The 20,067-nt window shown below is 50.9% G+C and overlaps 1 protein-coding gene and 1 pseudogene across 1 annotated transcript in view; both read left to right on the top strand.

The window, feature by feature from the left end:
* The window catches only part of Chrnb2 (cholinergic receptor nicotinic beta 2 subunit), a 25,075-nt gene extending 5,195 nt beyond the window's left edge, over positions 1-19,880 (top strand). Inside the window, exons 2-7 of the mRNA XM_004629806.2 lie at positions 9,026-9,207; positions 10,553-10,698; positions 10,833-10,877; positions 11,530-11,639; positions 12,373-13,345; positions 16,310-19,880. Of these exons, the coding sequence (XP_004629863.1) occupies positions 9,144-9,207; positions 10,553-10,698; positions 10,833-10,877; positions 11,530-11,639; positions 12,373-13,345; positions 16,310-16,480 (1,509 nt within the window). The 5' untranslated portion in view covers positions 9,026-9,143 and the 3' untranslated portion in view covers positions 16,481-19,880. The remainder of the gene's footprint in view (positions 1-9,025; positions 9,208-10,552; positions 10,699-10,832; positions 10,878-11,529; positions 11,640-12,372; positions 13,346-16,309) is intronic.
* On the top strand, positions 6,933-7,753 carry LOC101576861 (annotated as a pseudogene).
* Positions 19,881-20,067: the final 187 nt, after the last annotated feature.

Genomic DNA, 20,067 nt, shown 5'->3' with positions numbered 1-20,067 from the left:
CTTGTTCTAAGTAGGTGCTTTAGACCACTGAGCCATCTCCCTAGCCCCCCAAAAAGCATTTATTTAGAAGAAAACAATAGCATGAGCTAATCCTAGAATTTTTTTTTTTTTTTTTTTCAGAACTGGGGATTGAACTCGGGCCTCTGTGTTTGCCAGGCAAGGGCTTATTCTACTGATCTCTCTCCCTGGCCCCCCAGAATGTTTTTATTTCTTTTTTTGTTTTGTTTTGCGGCACCAGGGATTGAACTCAGGACCCTGAGCTTGCCAGGCAAGCACCTGTTCTACTGAGCTATCTCCCCAAGCCCTGTTATTTTTAATTTTATTTTAGGGAAGGGTCTACAGGGTATTCAGGGTCTCACTACTAGATCGGACTCATAGTGATCCACCTGTTTACAGCCTCCCAAGACCTGGGATGACAGGTACGCACCACCACGCCCAGTCTCAATTGCCATCTCAGCACACCCCAGGGGCGGGGCCCGCACGTCAGGCCTGGGGATCGAACTCCCAGCCCCTGAGCCTGCTTGCAGGTGCTTTAATCTGCTGAGCTATTAAGGTGGCCCAAGGCCCTGGAGAATGTAGCCTGAAATGACATGGTCCCAGTCCTCACATTTTGTGTGTGCTCAGCTTGGTAGGAAGTTACGACATTCTATGGATTGTTGTATACTCTGTCTCATAATTGCAGATGTGGTAAGTGCCACATAAGAATGGAAGCCTAGGTACCTGAAGAGCAGTTCTTGAACGAGGGACCACTTAGCTCTCAAGTGTGAATACAACTGCTGGTGGGAAGAGGAAGGGGTAACATTCTGGGCACAGATGACAAGTTTTGAGATCGGACCATGAGATGTTGAAGGAATGGAAAGCTAGAGTAAGGAAGGTGAGACAGGTTAGGCTGGGAAGGGCTAGGTCTTGGCAGGTGTGATGGATTAACAGCCAGTGGGCAACTTGTAACACCCAGCTGAACTGAGTCAAGGTGGTGCTGGGAGTGGAAGGCCTGCCCACCTGAGGATTGTTGCCAACACATTAAAGAACTGGTGGGGAAGATGATGTGTAATTGATGGTCCTGGAGAAACGTGCTGGTTTTCCTAATAGGAACTCAGCTGTTCTGATTGGAGGAGCTTGGGTCCTTGCTGTTGCTGAAGATGACTACAGTTCTTTTCAGGAGAGCTCTGGTCCTTACCTTGAGCATTGCTTCCTGGCTCCAATGCAGATACCTCAGTCTCCTTCATCCCACTGGCACAGGCTTTCTATTTTCCACCACTGACCTTAGGACCTTTCCAGTGCAGATCTTTGATACAGACCTGCATGAGGCATTGTCATGGGCTTTAAATCTCCAGCTGGATTCATGCAGGACTCTGCTATGGGCTCCAGGTCTTCAGCTGGGCTTATGCAGGATGTTACTGTGGGATCCAGGCCCTTTGCTGGATTCTTTGGGTCTGTAGCGTATGGACAGATCTCCCACACTCTTGCATTTGACTCTTTGGGTGAATATTATAAAATAATTCTGTGAACTATGTGTCCTGTATTGCTGTTTTCCCTTGTAATCCTTGACTACAACAGAAGGTATTCAAAGCCATGTGTATGAATTTGCACTTATTTTTACAATCAAGGAAGACTTACTGGTCACCAAGACCAGCATGGTGGTGCATGCCTGTAATCCTATCGCTGGGGAGGCTGAAAACAGGAGGATCACTACAAGTCTGAGCTGCTTAGTGAGACCCTGTACCAAATATATTAAAAAAAAAAAAAAAGAAAAAGGTTTGGGAAACTATCACAGTAGCCTGACAGAGAATGAGACCTGTCAGAGAAGAGCGGAGCTTTGGAGAATAGCAGTTGAGCTAGGAGACAGCACAAGAGGGCAGGCAGTGAGGTGAACCATTCAGTGGGCTGTGCCTTCTGAGCTCAGAACAGAGGGCAGGCAAGGGCGCTCATCAGAGGCTGCGGCAGCCTCTGAATTAGACCAGAAAGGACAGCACAAATGATTGGGAAGAACATGGACTGGGGAGTCAGACCAAAGTGGACTTGGATTTGGGCTCAGCTGCTTTGCTTCTCTGTTGTGCTGGGTGGGTGACCTTAGCAAGACATTTACTTGCTGAAGACCTGAGTCCTTCCCTGTGAAATGAGTGAGACGCTGTGCCCTGCTGCATGACCATTGTGCCGGTTTAGATGAAATAAGATACATCAAAGACAGTGCTTGGTGCTTAGTCCGCGACACAGCAAGTGCTAACCCTACTATTGATCTGATCGTTTTCACTCCCCAAAAGCCAAGAGGCACTTGCCACTCAAATGTTAGTGGGGCTTCCCATGTGTTAGACACTGGTCTGGGGTGGAGGTAGAGCAATGGCTGAGAGCAGCTTTAGGCACTTTCATCCTAGTGCAAGGAGTGCACACACACACACACACACACACACACACACACAAAATCCATAAATAGAAGAATAGCCCAGACTTGAAGTCAGTGTAAGGAATTAAGGTAGGGTCACTGAGGGCCAGAGAGATGGCTCAGTGGAATAAGCGCTTCCCTGGCAAGCACAAGGGCCTGAGTTCAATCCCCGGTTCTGCCAATAAATAAAAAAAGGTAGGGTCACATGGGAGAGAGGGACTCAGGTTAAGTCTAGTAGTCTGGAAAGGCTCACTAAGGAGGCAGCATTTGAGCTGAGCTCTATTATAAAAGCAGGACTGAGAAATGGCAGGCTCTTCTTAGGCAGAGACAGCAGTAACCTCAAAGGCTGAGTTGCAGGATAGGAAGTTAAAGACATGCTGGCTAAGAACATAGGCTTTGAACGCCAGCGACACCAGGCACTCAGGACATGACCCTGGGAAAGTTATATATAGCCTGTCTGTGCCATAGTTTCCATACCTGCAAGGTAGAGATCGTGGTAGTGCTTGTGTTGGCAGGTCATTGATAGGGTTTCACAAAAGCCTCTGCAAAGTGTGTAAGACTGTATAACTGAATAAATGCTTTAAGAAACAGAGGGTCCATGTAGCTTGAGCATAGTGAAAATAGAGGAGACAGGCTATGAGACAAGGCCGGTAGAGAAAGCAGGGGCTGGATTATGGAGACCACAGAAGTTGTTTGGGTTTTATTCAAAGCGTGGTGAGAAACCACTGGAGGATTTTGAACAGGAAATAGCACGATCAGATTTAACATTTTACAGATCACTCCAGCTGTTCTGTGGAAAGTGGATTGTAGGGATTTTCCTTTGCTCTAAAGGTCGTGTGTTATCAGAGTGAGCAGGTGCACTCTGGAGCAGGATGAGCAGACCTCTCTCTGGCTCAGCCCAGAGACTCAGTGCTGTGACCTTGGCGTAACGGATGTGTTCCTAGCGCTTGTCCTTTGCCAGGAGCTGCAGTGGGAGCTGTGGATGTGGCGATAAAGGAGATCCAGGCCCTGTGGGAAGTTCCTGGCATGATTTGTGACATAAAGGAAGAGCGCCTTACTGAACGGCTGTGACTCAGTTTATCTTGGAACCGTATTTCCTGCTCTTGCCTTTAGGAATGCATGGTAATGGATGAACTGAAGCCAAATATAATTGACTATAATGCTGTGTGACAGAGCAGATAATAGGGATCAGCCTGAGTGACACAGTTAAGATCCTGTCTCAAAGGAAAAATTAATTATCAAAGAATATTTATGGGTATGGAGACATTTGAGAAATCATAAATGAAAAAGGAAGGTTACAAAGTTATATCACTATATAGTCCTTTGAAAATAACAAGAATGTATGTCATTCAGTTACATATCCCACAGAAATGACATTCTACCAAAAATGCCAGCCATGGTGGCACATGACTGTACTCTCAACACTTAGGATGCTGAGGTAATAGGAGTGCCCTGAGTTTGAGGCCAGCCTAGGCTACATAGTGAATTCAAGACCAGCCTGGACACTGCCTCAAAAACTTTTTTTGGGTGTCTCAAAAAAAAAAAAAAAAAAGGGCCGGCCAAATAGCTCAGTGGATTAAAGCATCTGCAAGCAGGTGCAGGGGGCTGGGGGTTTGATCCCTGGGCCTGCCCTACCCCCAGGGCACACAGACAATTGAGACTGGACATGGTGTCACGGCCTATAATCCCAGCTGTTGGGAGGCTATAAACAGGGATCACTATGAGTTCGATCTAGTAGTGAGACCCTGAGCACCCTGTAGACCCTTCCCTAAAGATAGGAAGAGCACACGTCTGAACTCCAGTCACGCCGCAACATCCCGTATTCCGCCAACAAAAAAAAAGAGACTTATGTTTTATGTGTAGTTGTCCCTCAAATCCTTATGTAATGATGGGGGCAGCAGGCTCCTAGAGTTTGTGATTAATTCATGATCTAATGCTGGGGTTATTGGTGTGAGTGTTACACACACCCTGGGGCAGAGAGCCTGAATACAAGGAAGAGAGAGAGAGAGAGAGGGGGGCTTGCTAGCTGCTGCTTCTGCTTTTTGCTCTTGCTGTTTTCTTTCTTTTTTTTGGTGGAACTGGGGCTTGAACTCAGGCCCTTGCGCTTGCCAGGCAAATGCTTATTCTACTGAGCCATCTCCCTGGCCCTTGTTTTGCTGTTCTCTACCATGAACTGTTTCCCTCTGCCATGTGCCATGCTGCCATGGAGCCAGCTAAGTATGGTCTGAAACCTCGACAAACTGAATTAAACCTTTCCTTTCTTAATTTTGGGTCTTAGGTATTTTGTCCCAGCAATGAGAGAAAAGTAACTGAGACAGAGACACAGGAAAAAAACAGAAAGAGAGGCTGGTTAGAGGCAATGAGAGTGCCAAAGTTAATATTTTGTCTCAGAACTGCCACCTCTCTATCTGTCCTTTCCCTGTGTGCTCCTGGCCTGTCTCTTCTCCCTGGCTGCCTTTCCCTCCTGGGAGTCAGGGAGTGTAGAGGAGCATGTGGAGAAGGCAGGGCTCTCCTTGGTCACTAGGTGGTTGTGTTTGGGAGCTAGTTCCTTAGCAGATTGGGAGAAAATTTGGGAGTAAAAGCTGGGAGATTTGAGAAGAAAGGGTAGAGGTCACAGTGAACAGGCTGCTGAGACTGGCCTGGGTAGCATCAGGGAGCAGCCTCAGCTTCAAGCATGCAAATTTCCCTGTCCCCCATGTCAAGCCAGAAACAGGCCACCACTCTAGAAGAGATTTCCCCAAGAGAAGGCCTCCCTTCTCCCGCATCACTCCACATCTGTGAAAGCCCCTTATTCCTCTCAGGACTTCGGAATGTCTTCAAGCCTCCTTGTTTTACAGCCCTCTTCTCTTTCTAATCTCAGTGTTCATCTTCATGTCCTCCATGCCCCTCAGGCACTATTAACTCTCCCTCCTCTGTGTCCCTCATCTATGCTTTTCCCAGGGCAGGTGTCACACTGTGAAATAATTTTGTTGCTATATTGTGATCTGCTTAATAGCCGGACTAAATCTTTTTAATCATTGCATTCTCAGGTTCCTTACAGTTCCTAAAGTACAGTTGATATGCAGATTGTTAAAGGTGAATCTCATCCCTGACCCTCTCTCTAAGTACAGAGGCTATATACATTCCTTCTCCTTATTTTTTTTAAAAAAAATTTATTTTATGGAAGGATCTACAGGTTGTTCAGGGTCTTGCTACTGTATTGGACTCACAGTGATCCACCTGTTTACAGCCTCCGAAGAGTTGGGATTACAGGCACGTGGGCCCAGTCTCAATTGCCATCTCAGTGCTTCTTGGGGCTGGGGCTGCAGGGCCCTTCTACTTTTGTTTTTTTTCTTTTTAAATATTTATTTATATGTGTGTGTGTGGCCAGCTCAGCCCACCAGGGGGGCGAAGCTGGCTGGCATGTGGTGCTGGGGGATTGAACCGAGGTGCCTGTGCTTTGCTAAGCTTGTTCTAAGTAGGTGCTTTAGACCACTGAACCATCTCACGAGCCCCTTTCTACTTTTCTTAAGTTCTTTGTTTTGTTTGTTTGTTGAGACATGGTCTTGCTGACCTTGAGCTCACTTTTTAGCCCAGGCTGGTCCCAAACTTGCAATTATCTTCCTGTCTCAGCCTCTTAAGTACTGGGATTACAGATGTGTGCCACCACACTCAGCAGTCTTTTAAAGCTTTTATTCTCAGGGCTGTCCAGATTGCCTAGGTGATTAAAGCACCTGTGTAGGCTGATGCAGGGGTTGGGGGAGGGCTGATCCCTGTGCTATGCCAGCCCTGCCCTCAGGGTGTGCTGAGCCAGGAATGAGACTGGGCGTGGTGGTGCATGCCTGTAATCCCAGTGCTTGGGAGGCTGAAGACAAGAGGATCCTTAAGAGTCTGACATGTGTAGTGAGATCCTGTAGACCCTGTACTAAAGATATATTTTTTAAAAATTAAAGCTTTTACTCTCTTACTCCTTTTATTGGCACCAAGATTTCCTTCCTAAGAGATCATTGCATGTATAGACATGCATGCCTCCTGCTGGTGTGAAGGGTTATGCTCACTCCCATGTGCACCATGGGGCCTGTTGTCATTTCTCTTCAAGCTTTTTTGGAACTTGCCCTGCTTCTTCCCCTCATTTCCCAAACCTGGGGATATGTTAAATAAATTGTTTCCAGTTGAGCTTTCATTTATTTCTTTTTTAAAAAAGAATATTTGATACAGGATCTCACTACTCAGCTCAGTTTTGTAGTGATTCTCCTGTTTCAGCCTCCCCAGCACTGAGATTACAGACATGCACCACCATGCTGTCTTGGTGGCCAGCTCAGGGCACCTGGGGTGAGGCCAGCTTAGCATGTGGTACCGGGGATTGAACCTGGGTCCTTGCGCTGGCCTAGGCAGGCACTTAGATCATTAAGCTATCTTTGCAGCCCTAGTTGAGCTTTTAAAGAAGAACTTCCAGTACATATTACATATGTCTATCTATACTAGTGCCTTCTGCCTCTTTAGCATTTACAGATGCCTGGTGATCTAGTTGAAGAGGCAGCCACTACTTCAGAAAGATATTATTGGTGGTCCGCCATTCGTCTTCGCATGCCTTCCCCATCATATCTCTTCTGTTACCTACCAGCGCCGAAGAGGAGGAGAAGGAGGACTAGAAGACCACAACTGAACTCTCTCCCTGTCAAGATGTCTATTGGTGTGCCGATTAAAGTCCTGCATGAGGCTGAGGGCCACATTGTGATGTGTGAGACAAACACTGGTGAAGTATATTGGGGGAAGCTCATTGAAGCGGAGGACAACATGAATTGCCAGATGTCCAACATCACAGTCACATACAGAGATGGTCAAGTGGCACAGCTAGAGCAGGTATACATCCGTGGCAGCAAGATCCGCTTTCTGATTTTGCCTGACATGCTGAAAAATGCGCCCATGTTAAAGAGCATGAAAAATAACCAGGGCTCAGGAGCTGGCCGAGGAAAAGCTGCTATTCTGAAGGCTCAAGTGGCTGCAAGAGGAAGAGGACGTGGAATGGGACGTGGAAACATCTTCCAGAAACGAAGATAACTTTTATTTATTTATTTATTTTAATTAATTATTTGTGTGTGTGTGTGTGTGTGTGTGTGGCCAGCTCAGCCCACCAGGGGTGGTGGTGGTACTGGCATGTGGTGCTGGGGGATTGAACCGTGGTCCCTGTGCTTTTAGTTTGTTCTAATAGGTGCTTTAGACCACTGAGCCATCTCACCAGCCCCGAAGATAACTTTTATGTTGAACAGAACTGTGCTTACATTTTTTATTCAGGGTATCTTGAGTTCATGGGGGCGGGCACTTGTGTGTATATCTTAGATTTGCTTTGACATCTTTCTCTCTAGATCCTAGGAAATGTTAAACTAAATAAATCTGGTGGTTCTGGTTTGGAAAAAAAAAAAGATATTATTGGACATGCTCTGTAAGCATGTAACAGAGCACCTGACTTTATCCTGGGTCAGGTATAACTTCTTGAGGAATGAAAACTTTTGTCCAATGCTCTGATTTAACTAGAAGGTAGGGGGCTCATGGGTGGAAAAAGAACCAGAGAATCCTGTGTTTAAAAGCCCCATAAATACAGGGTATAGCAAGGATGTGGAGATGGGTGACAGTGGCCCAGATGAGATCGGAGGAGTGGTCTTGGATGAGATAAACAGGGATTTGCTGTGTGATAAGCTCACTCTGGTCAGGGATCTTTTGGTTGAAAGTGGCAACAAATCCACCTAAGAAAAAAAGAGGCCTTTATTGGCTCAGCAGTTTAGGGCTTTTAAGATCAAAGATGCCATTGAGCTTCGACACCTCTATCATCTTTACTGTCTTTGTGTTAGCTTCTGTCTTTCTCTATGAAATGATCCCCTGATCTCCTGGCACCCAGCAGACAAAAGAGTGAAGTGGAAGCAAATATCAAATATGGGTGAGCAAGGATCCTTGATGCAGGCTGCTCATCTTCCTGCTCTTGAAAGCCTTCAAGGTTACATCATTCAAGAGGAGCCAGGACTTCTTTGCCTTAGAGCTATTGCAGCTGGGTAGGTCCCTGGTTTCTCAGGGAGATTTTGGAGGTGGAGATAGGGACAGGTGAGGGGACTGTTCCAAGACTCCAAGCTGTTTTCTTTCTTAAAATAATACCACCCTCACCTCCACCCCTTCTCTTTAAAGGCCTAAAAAACATTTTCTCAGCTTCCCCAGGAAGAGAAAAAAAGGAGCAGGAACCGTGGAGACTTATGTCTTCTACTCCCTCATTTGTCACTGTAACTCCCAGCTGCCCCCTTGTACTAAGAGGGCTTTGACCTACTTGGCCAACACCCACCGCTTCTTCCCGCCAGCCTCCTGGTCCTTTCTCAAACCTTTTCATGTCCCGCCTCAACTTCTGGGTCTCACAACTCCTCCTCTACCGGGTGAACAGTCCTTCGCCTCACGCAAGCCCTCCTTAGCAGGTCCAGTGGAAGAGTATCCCACCCGGGGACCCTCCCCCCCACCCTTTCTGGGATCTGGCCGGCGCTTCCGCCTCCGGGGCGGAGACTCCTCCCCCTCCCCTCTCCGTCCCAATTGTAGTCCCTGGAAGAGCAGCCCGAGAAGCTGCTTGCTCTGCTTGCTCCCAATCCGGGTAGGAGACAGCTGGTTCCTCCCCGCTGTCGACTTCCTCAGCCTTCGGAACCGCAGCGTAGTGGCCCTGAGGCTGCAAGCACCACCCGAGCCAGGCTGCGCTGTTTCAGCACCACGGACAGCACCCGCCCGAGGCTCTTGCTGGTGCTATGCAGGCGGCATGTCCTGGCGCTGCAGCCCCATGGCGCTGCTCCTCAGCTTGGGCCTCCTCGGGCTGCTCCTAGGTAAGAACCTGCACCGGCCAGGTCCCGCTATCTGGGGTGATGGCCCAAGACGCTGTGCTGTCTTACCCAGCCAGGCTAGAAGGTGCAAGGGAGGGGTCCCCTAGGGCTGGGGAAGCCTGCTGAGGGGTACGGGAGAGACCCCCCCGGAGTGGCAGGGTGCACCCAGAGACCGAACAGGGAAGAGCACCCACCCCAAGAAGTAAGTGATGCAAGGGAGGTGTGGAAACCTGACCGGTGGTGGTGAGGAGGCTGGGGCCACAGGGAGGATGCTTTCTGCAGTGGCAGGGGGCTGGTTCTGATGACAGCTGAGATGCCATCTGATTTCTTGGTAACACATTATCTCAAGCAACTTATCTGATTGAGCATCTCTCCCTAGGCTCCCTACCACTTTCCCCTTCAGCATTCACACAGGAGTAAGGCAGGAAGGGGAGAGAGCAGACTTTCCAGTCCTTGTTGTCTGGCAAGACAGGAAACTTGAAAGGGAAAACTGATAGGCTGAGGACCAGGAAGGAGCTCTCTGAAGGCCTGGGGAGGGCACATCTGTGTGGGGTTATGGAGGGGCAGGTGCAAGGGGCCAAGCTCTCCACACCTGCATGCCCCTAGTGGGCTGCACTCCTGTGTGGATGGAGCTTGAGGCTAATCTGACCCAGAGCTTCCCAACCCACATTTTAGACTGCCCAACCATTCTACCCCCGTCTGATGCCTGCAAGGGAAGGGGCTGGTGTCAAGAGCACAGTCCCATGCAGAGACATACAGTAATATTGACACACATTAGCGTGCAGTGGTTGAAGAGCAGGTGTGTGGTGGGATGCAGGCTGGCCCCACTCGCTACACTCTTTAAGTCTCCCATGAGTGAATAGTGTGTATTTGACAGGGAAACCATGGAAGTAGAGACCCTTCTGAGGGATCTTGAGACGAGCAGATCTCTATCAGTTCTTGAAGCAGTTCTAGTCTGGAAGTCTCGTTAGGGCCTGTCAACTTTTTGTTTGAGACACGGTCTTGTCATATAGTTTAGGATTGCCTTGAACTCACCATGTATCTCTGGCTGGCCTCAAACTTGTGGCAATCCTTCTGCTTTAACCTCCCGAGTACTGGGATTACAGGCGTATGCCACCTCACCGTCCCTGTCAGAACTTCTTAGTCAGTGGTCACAGATGAGGGCTTCTCTATGGGGCCCTTAATCCAGGCCCTCCATGGGGTAACCTGAGCACTTTGTAGTGTCCTTAGAGACAGCAGTAAGAAGCAATAGCCTCCTGGTTGGGCCTAATGGATCGCCCCACTTGCCTGAGGATGGCTCCTTTGTGAGCCCTTCTGTTTACTTACTTCCTGCTTCTGCCTTGCCTAGGAGTGTGGGGTACAGACACAGAGGAGCGACTGGTGGAACATCTCCTGGATCCTGCGCGCTACAACAAACTTATCCGCCCAGCCACCAATGGCTCTGAGCTGGTGACAGTGCAGCTCATGGTGTCACTGGCCCAGCTCATCAGTGTGGTAAGTGTGGGTCCTAACCTCTCTGCCAACCTACCGAGTGTATTAGTATTTGTGTTTACTTGCTAAGTGTGTTTCATGTGGGTGTTACTGGGGGGTGGCAGGGGCTCCTCAGAAGCTTTCCTCTTTCCCTGCAGCACGAGCGGGAGCAGATCATGACTACCAATGTTTGGCTGACCCAGGTCAGTGCTCTTCCCACTACACCTGGCCATCTCTTTCTTCCTGTTTTTATTTTTATTTATTTTATTTTATTTTTCCTGTCAGTTTCCTCAAGAGAGCAAGAAAGGGTATAGACCTTAAGAGTCCCACATAATTGAGCTTAAATCTTGGTTCAGTTACTTATTAGTTCTATTATTTTATTTTTCATTTATGTATTTGGTACAGGGTCTCACTGTGCAGCTCCAACTCATAGTGATCCTCCTACTTTCCGCCTCCTTAATGCTGGGATTATAGGCATGTACCACCACGCCCAGACTCTGTCACTAGCTCAGTGTGCCCAGGGGCAGGGCCAGCATGCCTGTGGAGCCAGGGATCGAACCCTGGTCCCTGTGCTTGCCAAGGCAAGCCCTTAGTCCACTGTGGCTGTGTTATTTTAAGCATATTAAAGTTCTCAGGTTCATTTTTTCACTTGTAAAATGTCAATCATAATACCTTTCAAATTACATATGAAAGAATCATACAAGCCATACTTCATGGGCAAAAAACTCACTTTTGGGGATGATGCTGGTTTTAAAAGCTTCCTCAAGCCACATAGGTTTCCTCTTGTCCCTTTCCTTGACCTTTGGTCTCTTCCGGGGTGGAGATCGGTGCTGCCTCCCTCTCCTCCTTTCCCAGGAGTGGGAGGATTATCGCCTCACCTGGAAGCCTGAGGAGTTTGACAATATGAAGAAAGTTCGACTGCCTTCTAAACACATCTGGCTCCCAGATGTGGTCCTGTACAACAAGTAGGTGGCTCTGGGGTAAAGGAAAGGTTGGGAGATACAATGGGAGCAGTCAGGAAGGGAAGAAGAGACCTTCCCTTGTGGGAACATAAATTAGCCTTTCTATGAGAGGGAGGGGGATTCTCCAGGCAGACGGAAGACCCAGGCCAAGCTGACTTGTGCTATGACCTGTCAGTTAGGACTACTGGGAACTTGGAGCTGTGGTGAGGTTATAGGATCCCAATTGACTGAAATATAGGCTTTCATGGAAGTTTGGGCAGGATCAGTGGACCTTAAAGTTCCAGTTTCTTCTCCAGGGTCTTGCTCACCGCCTGCAGTAATTCCTCCACCTGATCCCATGGATAACGGGTCTACATCCTAGTCCTCCCTGCCCTTGTGCCCCTCCATAGCTGGGAACTCCTCACTCTGGTCTCCCTACTTTCTCACACTCATGAAAAGTAACAGGCTTACACAATATGAGACACATAGAAGCATGTCCTCTCCCTCCCTTCCTCTACCCTCTCCAGCCTCAGAGGGCCTCCTGACCAGGGCACATCTTCTTGCCACCAGCTCGCCCATTGGCCCTTCCTGCTAACTCCCGCTCCAGCCCTCCTACTCTTGGATGGTTGCTCTCCCAGCTGTGGGGGTTCTCCTCTCCCTAGCCTGCCTACCTTTTCTCTCCTCCCACTCAGGCTGGGTAGATGGGTGGGAATGGGGAACCACTTAGGCCAGGGCTGACCATGCCCATTCTTGACAGTGCTGATGGCATGTACGAAGTGTCTTTCTACTCCAACGCGGTGGTCTCCTATGACGGCAGCATCTTCTGGCTGCCACCTGCCATCTACAAGAGTGCGTGCAAGATCGAAGTAAAGCACTTCCCATTTGACCAGCAGAACTGCACCATGAAGTTCCGCTCCTGGACCTATGACCGCACAGAGATTGACCTAGTGCTTAAGAGTGACGTGGCCAGCCTGGACGACTTCACACCCAGTGGGGAATGGGACATTGTGGCACTGCCAGGCAGGCGCAATGAGAACCCCGACGACTCCACCTACGTGGACATCACCTATGACTTCATCATCCGCCGCAAGCCACTCTTCTACACCATCAACCTCATTATCCCCTGTGTGCTCATCACCTCGCTGGCCATCCTCGTCTTCTACCTGCCATCTGACTGTGGAGAGAAGATGACGCTATGCATCTCTGTGTTGCTGGCACTCACAGTCTTCCTGCTGCTCATCTCCAAGATCGTGCCGCCCACCTCGCTCGACGTGCCCCTCGTCGGCAAGTACCTCATGTTCACCATGGTGCTGGTCACCTTCTCCATTGTCACCAGTGTGTGCGTGCTCAACGTGCACCACCGCTCGCCTACCACACACACCATGGCGCCTTGGGTCAAGGTCGTGTTCCTAGAGAAGCTGCCCACACTGCTTTTCATGCAGCAGCCGCGCCACCACTGTGCCCGCCAGCGCCTCCGCCTACGGCGGCGGCAACGCGAACGCCAAGGTGCCGGGGCCCTGTTCTTCCGCGATGCGCCTGGGGCTGACACCTGCACCTGCTTTGTCAATCATGCCTCTGTGCAAGGCCTGTCTGGGGCCTTTGGGGCAGAGCCGGCACCAGTGAGTGGCCTGGGGCATCCTGGGGGGCCATGCAGCTGCGGCCTCCGCGAGGCAGTGGATGGTGTGCGCTTCATCGCAGACCACATGCGGAGCGAGGACGATGACCAGAGTGTGAGTATGCAGGAACCAACATGGGGCGGGAGCGGGAAGGAGCCCCTTAGCACATGAGGCCCAGTGCAGGGTGGAGAGATGAGTTGGGCCCGCTGCCCGGTCCTGGGCGCTGGCCTGGTTTTTCTGTGTTGCTTCCCCGAGGCTGTGTCACCTAAAGTGCAGATGCTTCAACATTACCTTGGGCCTCCTCGTGTCCAGGGAGAAAGGCCTCAGCTGGGCTATCTTAGTGTTGGGTGGGCAGCCTGGAAAGAGGCCCTGCTGGCTCTGCAGCTGGCCTCTGGCTGTCACCACTGGAGCCCTTTCTTGCAGTCAGCATTGCACATTGTTAATCTGCAGCTCTTAGCACAGACAGAGGCGAGTCCTTTGTTAGCCCCATGGGAGGCAAAATCGAGGACAGTAAGCCTGTGTGTGTGGCTGTGTGTGTGTGCCTGCGCGCGAGAGTTGAGAGGTTCTGTGAGCCTGCTTAAATCGATACTCCTTTTCTGCTCTTCTGGGGCCCAGGGTGAAATATTTATGGAGGTGGGGGTGGGTGGAGGTGAAGCCTCCCTGAACACCTCTCTGAACCCATAATTTTGGCTTTTTCTGGAGCAGCTCCCCAGAAAGGGAATCCTTGAGACTGAACCAGGAGTTGGGGAGAGGTGTGGTCGGTTGACATCACCCCATTTGGCACAGCTGGTCTGCTCTGTGGGCAGCCTCCACCTGGCTAGTTTTAGGTCAAGGCTCAGCTGTTGCCATGGTGACTGGCCAGGCTTCCTTTGGGACACTCCCATTCTGGTCTGGGGACAGGAAGGGCAGGCATCATGCTTTGTGTAGGCTGGGAGGGTGTCAAATGTCTGCTCCCCTGGTCAGCAGGAACTTTTTGTTGCTAAAGCTTGGACCAAAGAGCATTTCTAGTTGGGATGAAGGGAGATGGGGTGGGGAGCCTCAAGGCTCCCTGAGGTCAGGTGGAGGAGCTGGGATGCAGGGCTCAGCTGCCGCCGCCTCACCGCCTCCTCATTGCACCTGCTGCAGTGCTTTCGTGTGTCAGCGTTTACCCAGCTGGTGCTGGGGATCCTCAAGCTACTTGGGTGCCTTGCAGGGCCCTCAACCTCAGCAGGGCCAACTGTGTGCTGGATCTACGTGCCTACCAGACCTTCCCTAGCATGTAGCACATGGCATCCCCATTCACCCAGCGGTTCAGGCCAAAACTCTAGAGTGATCCTCGACTCCTATCTTTCGCTGTTATTTTCCCCACCATCTGGATCATCCCAAGTCCTGTCCTGTGAGCACCATCTCCAAAATAACCTGCAACTTCATCCTTTCCTCACCACCCCTGTGCTAACACCTGGCTCTAGGTTGCCACAAGCTCTTTCCTGGAGTAGGAAGGTCTCTCCTAATTGTCCCCCTTCCTCAGCCACAGGATCTGGATAATCATTGACCCCTGTCCACTTGTCTGCTCCCACTTGCTCAGAGCACTGAGGTACTGCTGAGCTGTCTGAAGCAAGACCAGCTGTTTTTTTTTTTTTTTTTTTTTGCCTCAGGGCCTTGGCACGGATGGATCCTTTTGTTCGAAATGCTTTTCATTTTTCCTTCAAAAAGATTATTAGTATTATTAGTTTTTGCTTGACTGTGTGAGAGGAAGTTGGAAACACTAATCATTTATCCCAAGTGCTCCAGTGTATCTCTTAGGGACATTCTCACCAGAGGGGTGGGGCTCAATGGTGGAGTGTGCTTGGGACCCTGGGTTCTATTTCCAGCAGAAAACAAGTCAAACCCCTGGGATTAATGATCACATGCAGAAAATTGACCCCCAATGACTTTATCTAATATAAAGTCCACATTCACATAGTCCCACTTGTCCCATAGTAATGTCCTCTTTGGTGTCACTGTCCCCACCCCCACCGCAATCCAAGACCCCAGACTGCATGTAGTTGTTGTGTCTCCTTCACTTCCTCCAGTTTGGAATCACTCCTCAGCTTGGCCTTGCAGGGCACAAGCATTTTTTTTTTTTCTTTTGTGGAACCAGGGATTGAACTCAGGCCCTTGCGCTTGCCAGGGAAGCACTTATTCCACTGAGCCATCTCCCCAGCGACACAAGCATTTTTAAAGAGTACTGTTTGGATCTGAGTTTTTTTCTTCACCTTATCCCCAAAACAACAGTCTCCTCCTCCCCTATCAGATCTTAGCCTAACAGCCACTCCCTCCCAAAGCCTTTCCAAGCCATCCCGTACTTTATATCCCCCTCCATTTCTCTATCTCAGACCTTGTTTGCCCACACTGTGTGTCATTTTTCAACATTCGTACATATTTTTACTTCCGTCTCCCTCAGGAAATTGTAAACTGCAGGCTATGTTTGTCCTGCTCAGTTGTGTCTCCAGTGCCCATCATGGTGCCAGGTGGATGGTAGGCACAGTAGCCGCATGCTTGAGTGATTATTCAGCTGCTGACTAAAGGGATGCATGGCTGATGGCCCCCATCCCGCCAGCTGGAGGGGCTCCTGTGTGCGCAGGCCCCAATGCAGGCTGCGGCGGGACAACGCTGAGGAGCACTGGCTGGCTCTCAAAGCCTGGAGAGCTTGATCTTTCTGACTCATCAGTCTTCTCCCTTTGGGGCCTTTGTGCTTCATGGAGAAGGTGATATTTAATTTGGACTTTGAGGGATATGTAGGGGTTTGCCTGGTGGAGAAAGGGAGGTTGTGATTTTCAGACACCGAGGAAACCCAAAGGCACAGAGACCTGAGAGATCATGTGGTTTGGTTTGTGGGGTGGGAGAAAAGAGGAGATAGGACTCTAATTGTCACGGGACTTGGATTCCAGATCTGGAGTTGTGGATGGGCCACGAAGGCAGGTAAGATGGGAGCCGTGCTTAAGTTGCTGAGGGGGAGGACTGGGATGTGGCTGTGTTGGTAGGACCTGCTTATAGTCATCCCACTCCTATCTTTCATCGTGTGACTGACACCAGGCCTCCTTCATCTCCTCCGTCCAGGTGAGTGAGGACTGGAAGTATGTCGCCATGGTGATCGACCGCCTGTTCCTCTGGATTTTTGTCTTTGTCTGTGTCTTTGGCACCATTGGCATGTTCCTGCAGCCTCTTTTCCAGAACTACACCACTGCCACCTTCCTCCACCCGGACCATTCAGCTCCCAGCTCTAAGTGAGACCTTGCTCACCTCCACCCTCCTGCACCCCTCCGCCCTGTCGTATGGTAGTGTCAGGTGGACGGTGGACAAGCAAGCTACCAGGAAGAGGGGTGCTGCCCCCACAGATCCATCCTCCTGCTTCACCTCCCCACACGTCCATCTACATAGCCAGCTGCAGCCTGGAGGAATGGACCAGCTCACAGCATTCGGCTGCTTTCCTCTCCTCTTGCCAACCAGACAACAGTGGCGGTGGAGGACAATGAAGGCTGCAAAGTGGGGACAGAAATGTCGGAGGCTCCCACCCAATTGGGCTGATCAGGAGGGGCCCACAAAGAACAGAAGGATCCAAGACCTCCACATCATAGAAAAATGGGGTGTGAGGGAGGGGAAGAGAGACAGGAGCTCAGACTATGCTGGCCTAGCTGACACAAGGGGTAGAGCAGAGGAGAGGAGCTGGATGTGACCTGGCCTCCGCTTCACTGGGCCACAACTCACAATGCTAGAGGGTCCTGCCCAGAGGGCAAAGCCTGGCCCTGCGGTCCAACTCCTGGGGGCACCTCTTGCTCAGTCCCACTGCCCTGCATCTCAGGGTTCCAGTGCACAGTCCAGGTCCCCTTCTTCCTAATGACGAGTTCAGAGCCTTCTGACTTTCCTCTGTCCCTGTCTTATTCTGGCTCAGGGAGTGGTGGGCAAGGCTGGCCCTGAGTTCTGTGCCTCTGAGTGACCCACTTGGAATCTGAGACCCAAATACTAAACTATGTGAAAAGTGTAAGTTTTCAGGCTGCGGGATATGGAGGACCCTGTCACAGTCACAGATTCTAGAAGGAGCCATGTTTAAATGAAGAAACACCCAGTTGCACGGTGGGTTAGCGCATGATAGTTACGTGACAAGTGAAGACACAGACCAGAAGGCGCTACAAGGCTGAACAGCTTTGACGCTGCCTGACCACCTCAAGGACCATCTAACTGCGCAGCGCCCTTTCTCCTATTTGGAACTGACCTGGCTGCTGGAAGGGCAGCAAGTGAGCATGTCAGCTTCAGGGAGACCGGGCCTTTACGTCTGCAGCAGAGCTGGGCTGGGCATTGCGGATTGGCAAAACGGGGCATGTGGCCGGAACTTGGGCCCTCTGCATTGCTCATGCCTCAGCAGGTTGGAAGTGGGCCTCAGGTCAGGACTGCTACCACCAAGGACTTCCCGGGAAGCAGCGCTTTGGTTGCCTATCCTGGGGCCATGCAGGTGGCTCCCAGGGGCCCACCAGAGGCCACTTGGCTGGTAAGCCCAGGACACAGACCTGTTAGGGATGTTCTGCCCACCTTGTGACTGGTGCTCAGTGTTGAGCCAGCAAAAGGCAATGCACAGAGGGATCGGTTGACCAGATGTCCCCAGGAGATCTGCCCTGATCCTGGCCATCCTGTGTTCTGAGTCCAGAAGGGACTGCTGCTTCTCCAAGCACAGGGGAGGTTGGAGACCATGCTGATGGGCAGAGAACACTGTGGGCAAAGAGCATTGGACGAGTGCTGGAGACCAGGTTCTATCTAGGCCCAGCTCTGCTACACTCTCACTAAGCCAGTCAGATCTTACTAGGCCTCAGCCTCTTTGTTTATAAAATGGAGAGAGGCTTTTTCCCTCCCTGGGGTTGTAGTGAGGCTGAAGGCTTGTGAAAGACAGTGTACCTGACACAGAGGAGGTTCTTCATGAATATTGAGACCATCAGATCCCATGGGTGGAGCTGCCTGGCTAGCATGCCACCTCCCCCGCAGGCCTCATTACCCCCTCTTCCTTGAGCAAGCTGTCTGCCAAGCAAGGGTTAGGAAAGGGCATTGCTAGTTGGTCTGCTGGGCTGGGCTTCCCTCCCTGGCAGGCCTTTGCCCTGGTCCTGCCTCCCCTGGGACAGGTATGTGCTGGGGCAGGCGATCTAGACCTGGCTATGGAAAGGGATCTCAGTGCATCCCCACTGCTCAGAGTGGGAGCGTGGGCATTTCTTCCTGGTGGTGGGGAGTGTCCCTGCATCACCGAGACACCCTCTTCTAGAGCAGAGTTGAGGATTGCCCGGATCATGCGTTGGCCTACTGCTAACTCAGGAGAGTCCTGGAGAATAGCTGGAGTTGGCAACAGCAACTAGAAGGGAACTCTAGCTCTGGAGGGGGACTGCTGGCTGGCGGCCTCATCAGCTGCTGCTGCTGTGGTTGTGTTTGCCCCCCCCCCCCCGTGGCTGTTATCCAAATTAAGCCACCAGGGGCCGCTAGAGGAGACAGTGGAAAGCAGTGTGTCCAACTTCTGTATCCTATTTAACACACAGGGTAACTGAGGCATGGAGACAGTGTGTTGTCCGATTTGTATAAGGCATGTACCCCTGAACATGCCGTTCTGCATCTGTTCAGTGGGAATGACAGTGGGCAGGGGTGCTACAGGGAAGGAGTAGGGCGGCAATGGAGGAAGGTTACTGGGCAGCCTCATTCCTTGCATTTGCAGCCTCACTGTTGCATTCCTTGCAACAGCGAGGGTAGGAGGTGGGCACCAGTGCATGGTATGAAGAGGGAGGTAGAGAAACTGGATGGAAATCTGCCATGAGGGCTTGAGGGGAGAGTGAGGGCAGGAGTTGGGATTCACCATCAGAGATGGTGAGAATAGTTATTAATATAGCCACCTTAGAGAGTTAGTACCGCAGCTGGGTGGGGGGCAGCTTCCTGGCCGTGAGGCAGTATCCCTGCCACATGTGTTCTGCAAGGAAGGCTCTCCACAAAAGGGCAGGACCACTTCCTCCAGGAAACAGGATGATCTGCGCACTCCAGCCCTCGGGCCAGTGTTTGGCTTCTCCAAATCCTGGGATTTGCTGCCGTGTCCTGAGCACGGGTTCTGTGTCATCTTCTCCAATGCATGGTTTTACTTCCTTGCAGCAGCCTTGAGGGGGAGGGGCCAGAGGCCAATAGGGCTGAGCTTGAAACCCAAGACTGTCCCAAAGTGCAGGCTCTCACTGTGACCTTTGGGATGGGCAGGACAGTTCTCATGGAGGGAAGTGAGGCGCATTTGGTGCCTCTCTGCCTCATTCCCAGGCCAAAGTGACCTGTCCAGGTAGAGGTGGGCTGGTGTCCTACCACCCCTCATGGCTCACACAATGCTGGCCAACTCCCTGCACTGGTCCGCAGCAGACAGAAATCGGCAGCCACCTTTCAGTAGTTTTCCCGGCAGGTCTAAGAAGTCCAGGTGATAGTCACAGTGTCCCAAAGGACCACAGCTCTAGGAATCAATAGGACACCTCACTCACACACCTCCGGTGCTGGTCTCTCACTGCCCAAGGCCTCACGGCTGCACTCCAAGACTAGCACCATGGGACTAGCCGCTCCAGCTGGACTCACTGGGAACTCAAGATTCTCTTAAGAAAATTGTTTCCAAAGATGTTCTGTTACTGGTGTTTTGTGGGGGGAGGGGGTGTTATGTGGTGGTAGGGCAACGATTCATGGGCCAGAGCTGGCTAATGGGCTAAGAAGGAAGAATTCTGGAAAAGCTGGACCCATGAAGGGTCAAGGGTACTATACAAATGCAAAGGAAAGGTAAATGGTGATGGTGTGCTGTTGAATTATTGTGCTTTGTTGCCTTACGAACG

The sequence above is a fragment of the Octodon degus genome, unplaced genomic scaffold (genome assembly GCF_000260255.1).
Source record: "Octodon degus isolate 3935 unplaced genomic scaffold, OctDeg1.0 scaffold00032, whole genome shotgun sequence".
NCBI lineage: Eukaryota > Metazoa > Chordata > Mammalia > Rodentia > Octodontidae > Octodon > Octodon degus.
Note: the sequence above shows the minus strand (reverse complement) of the source record. Positions and strands in the feature narration are given on the sequence as shown.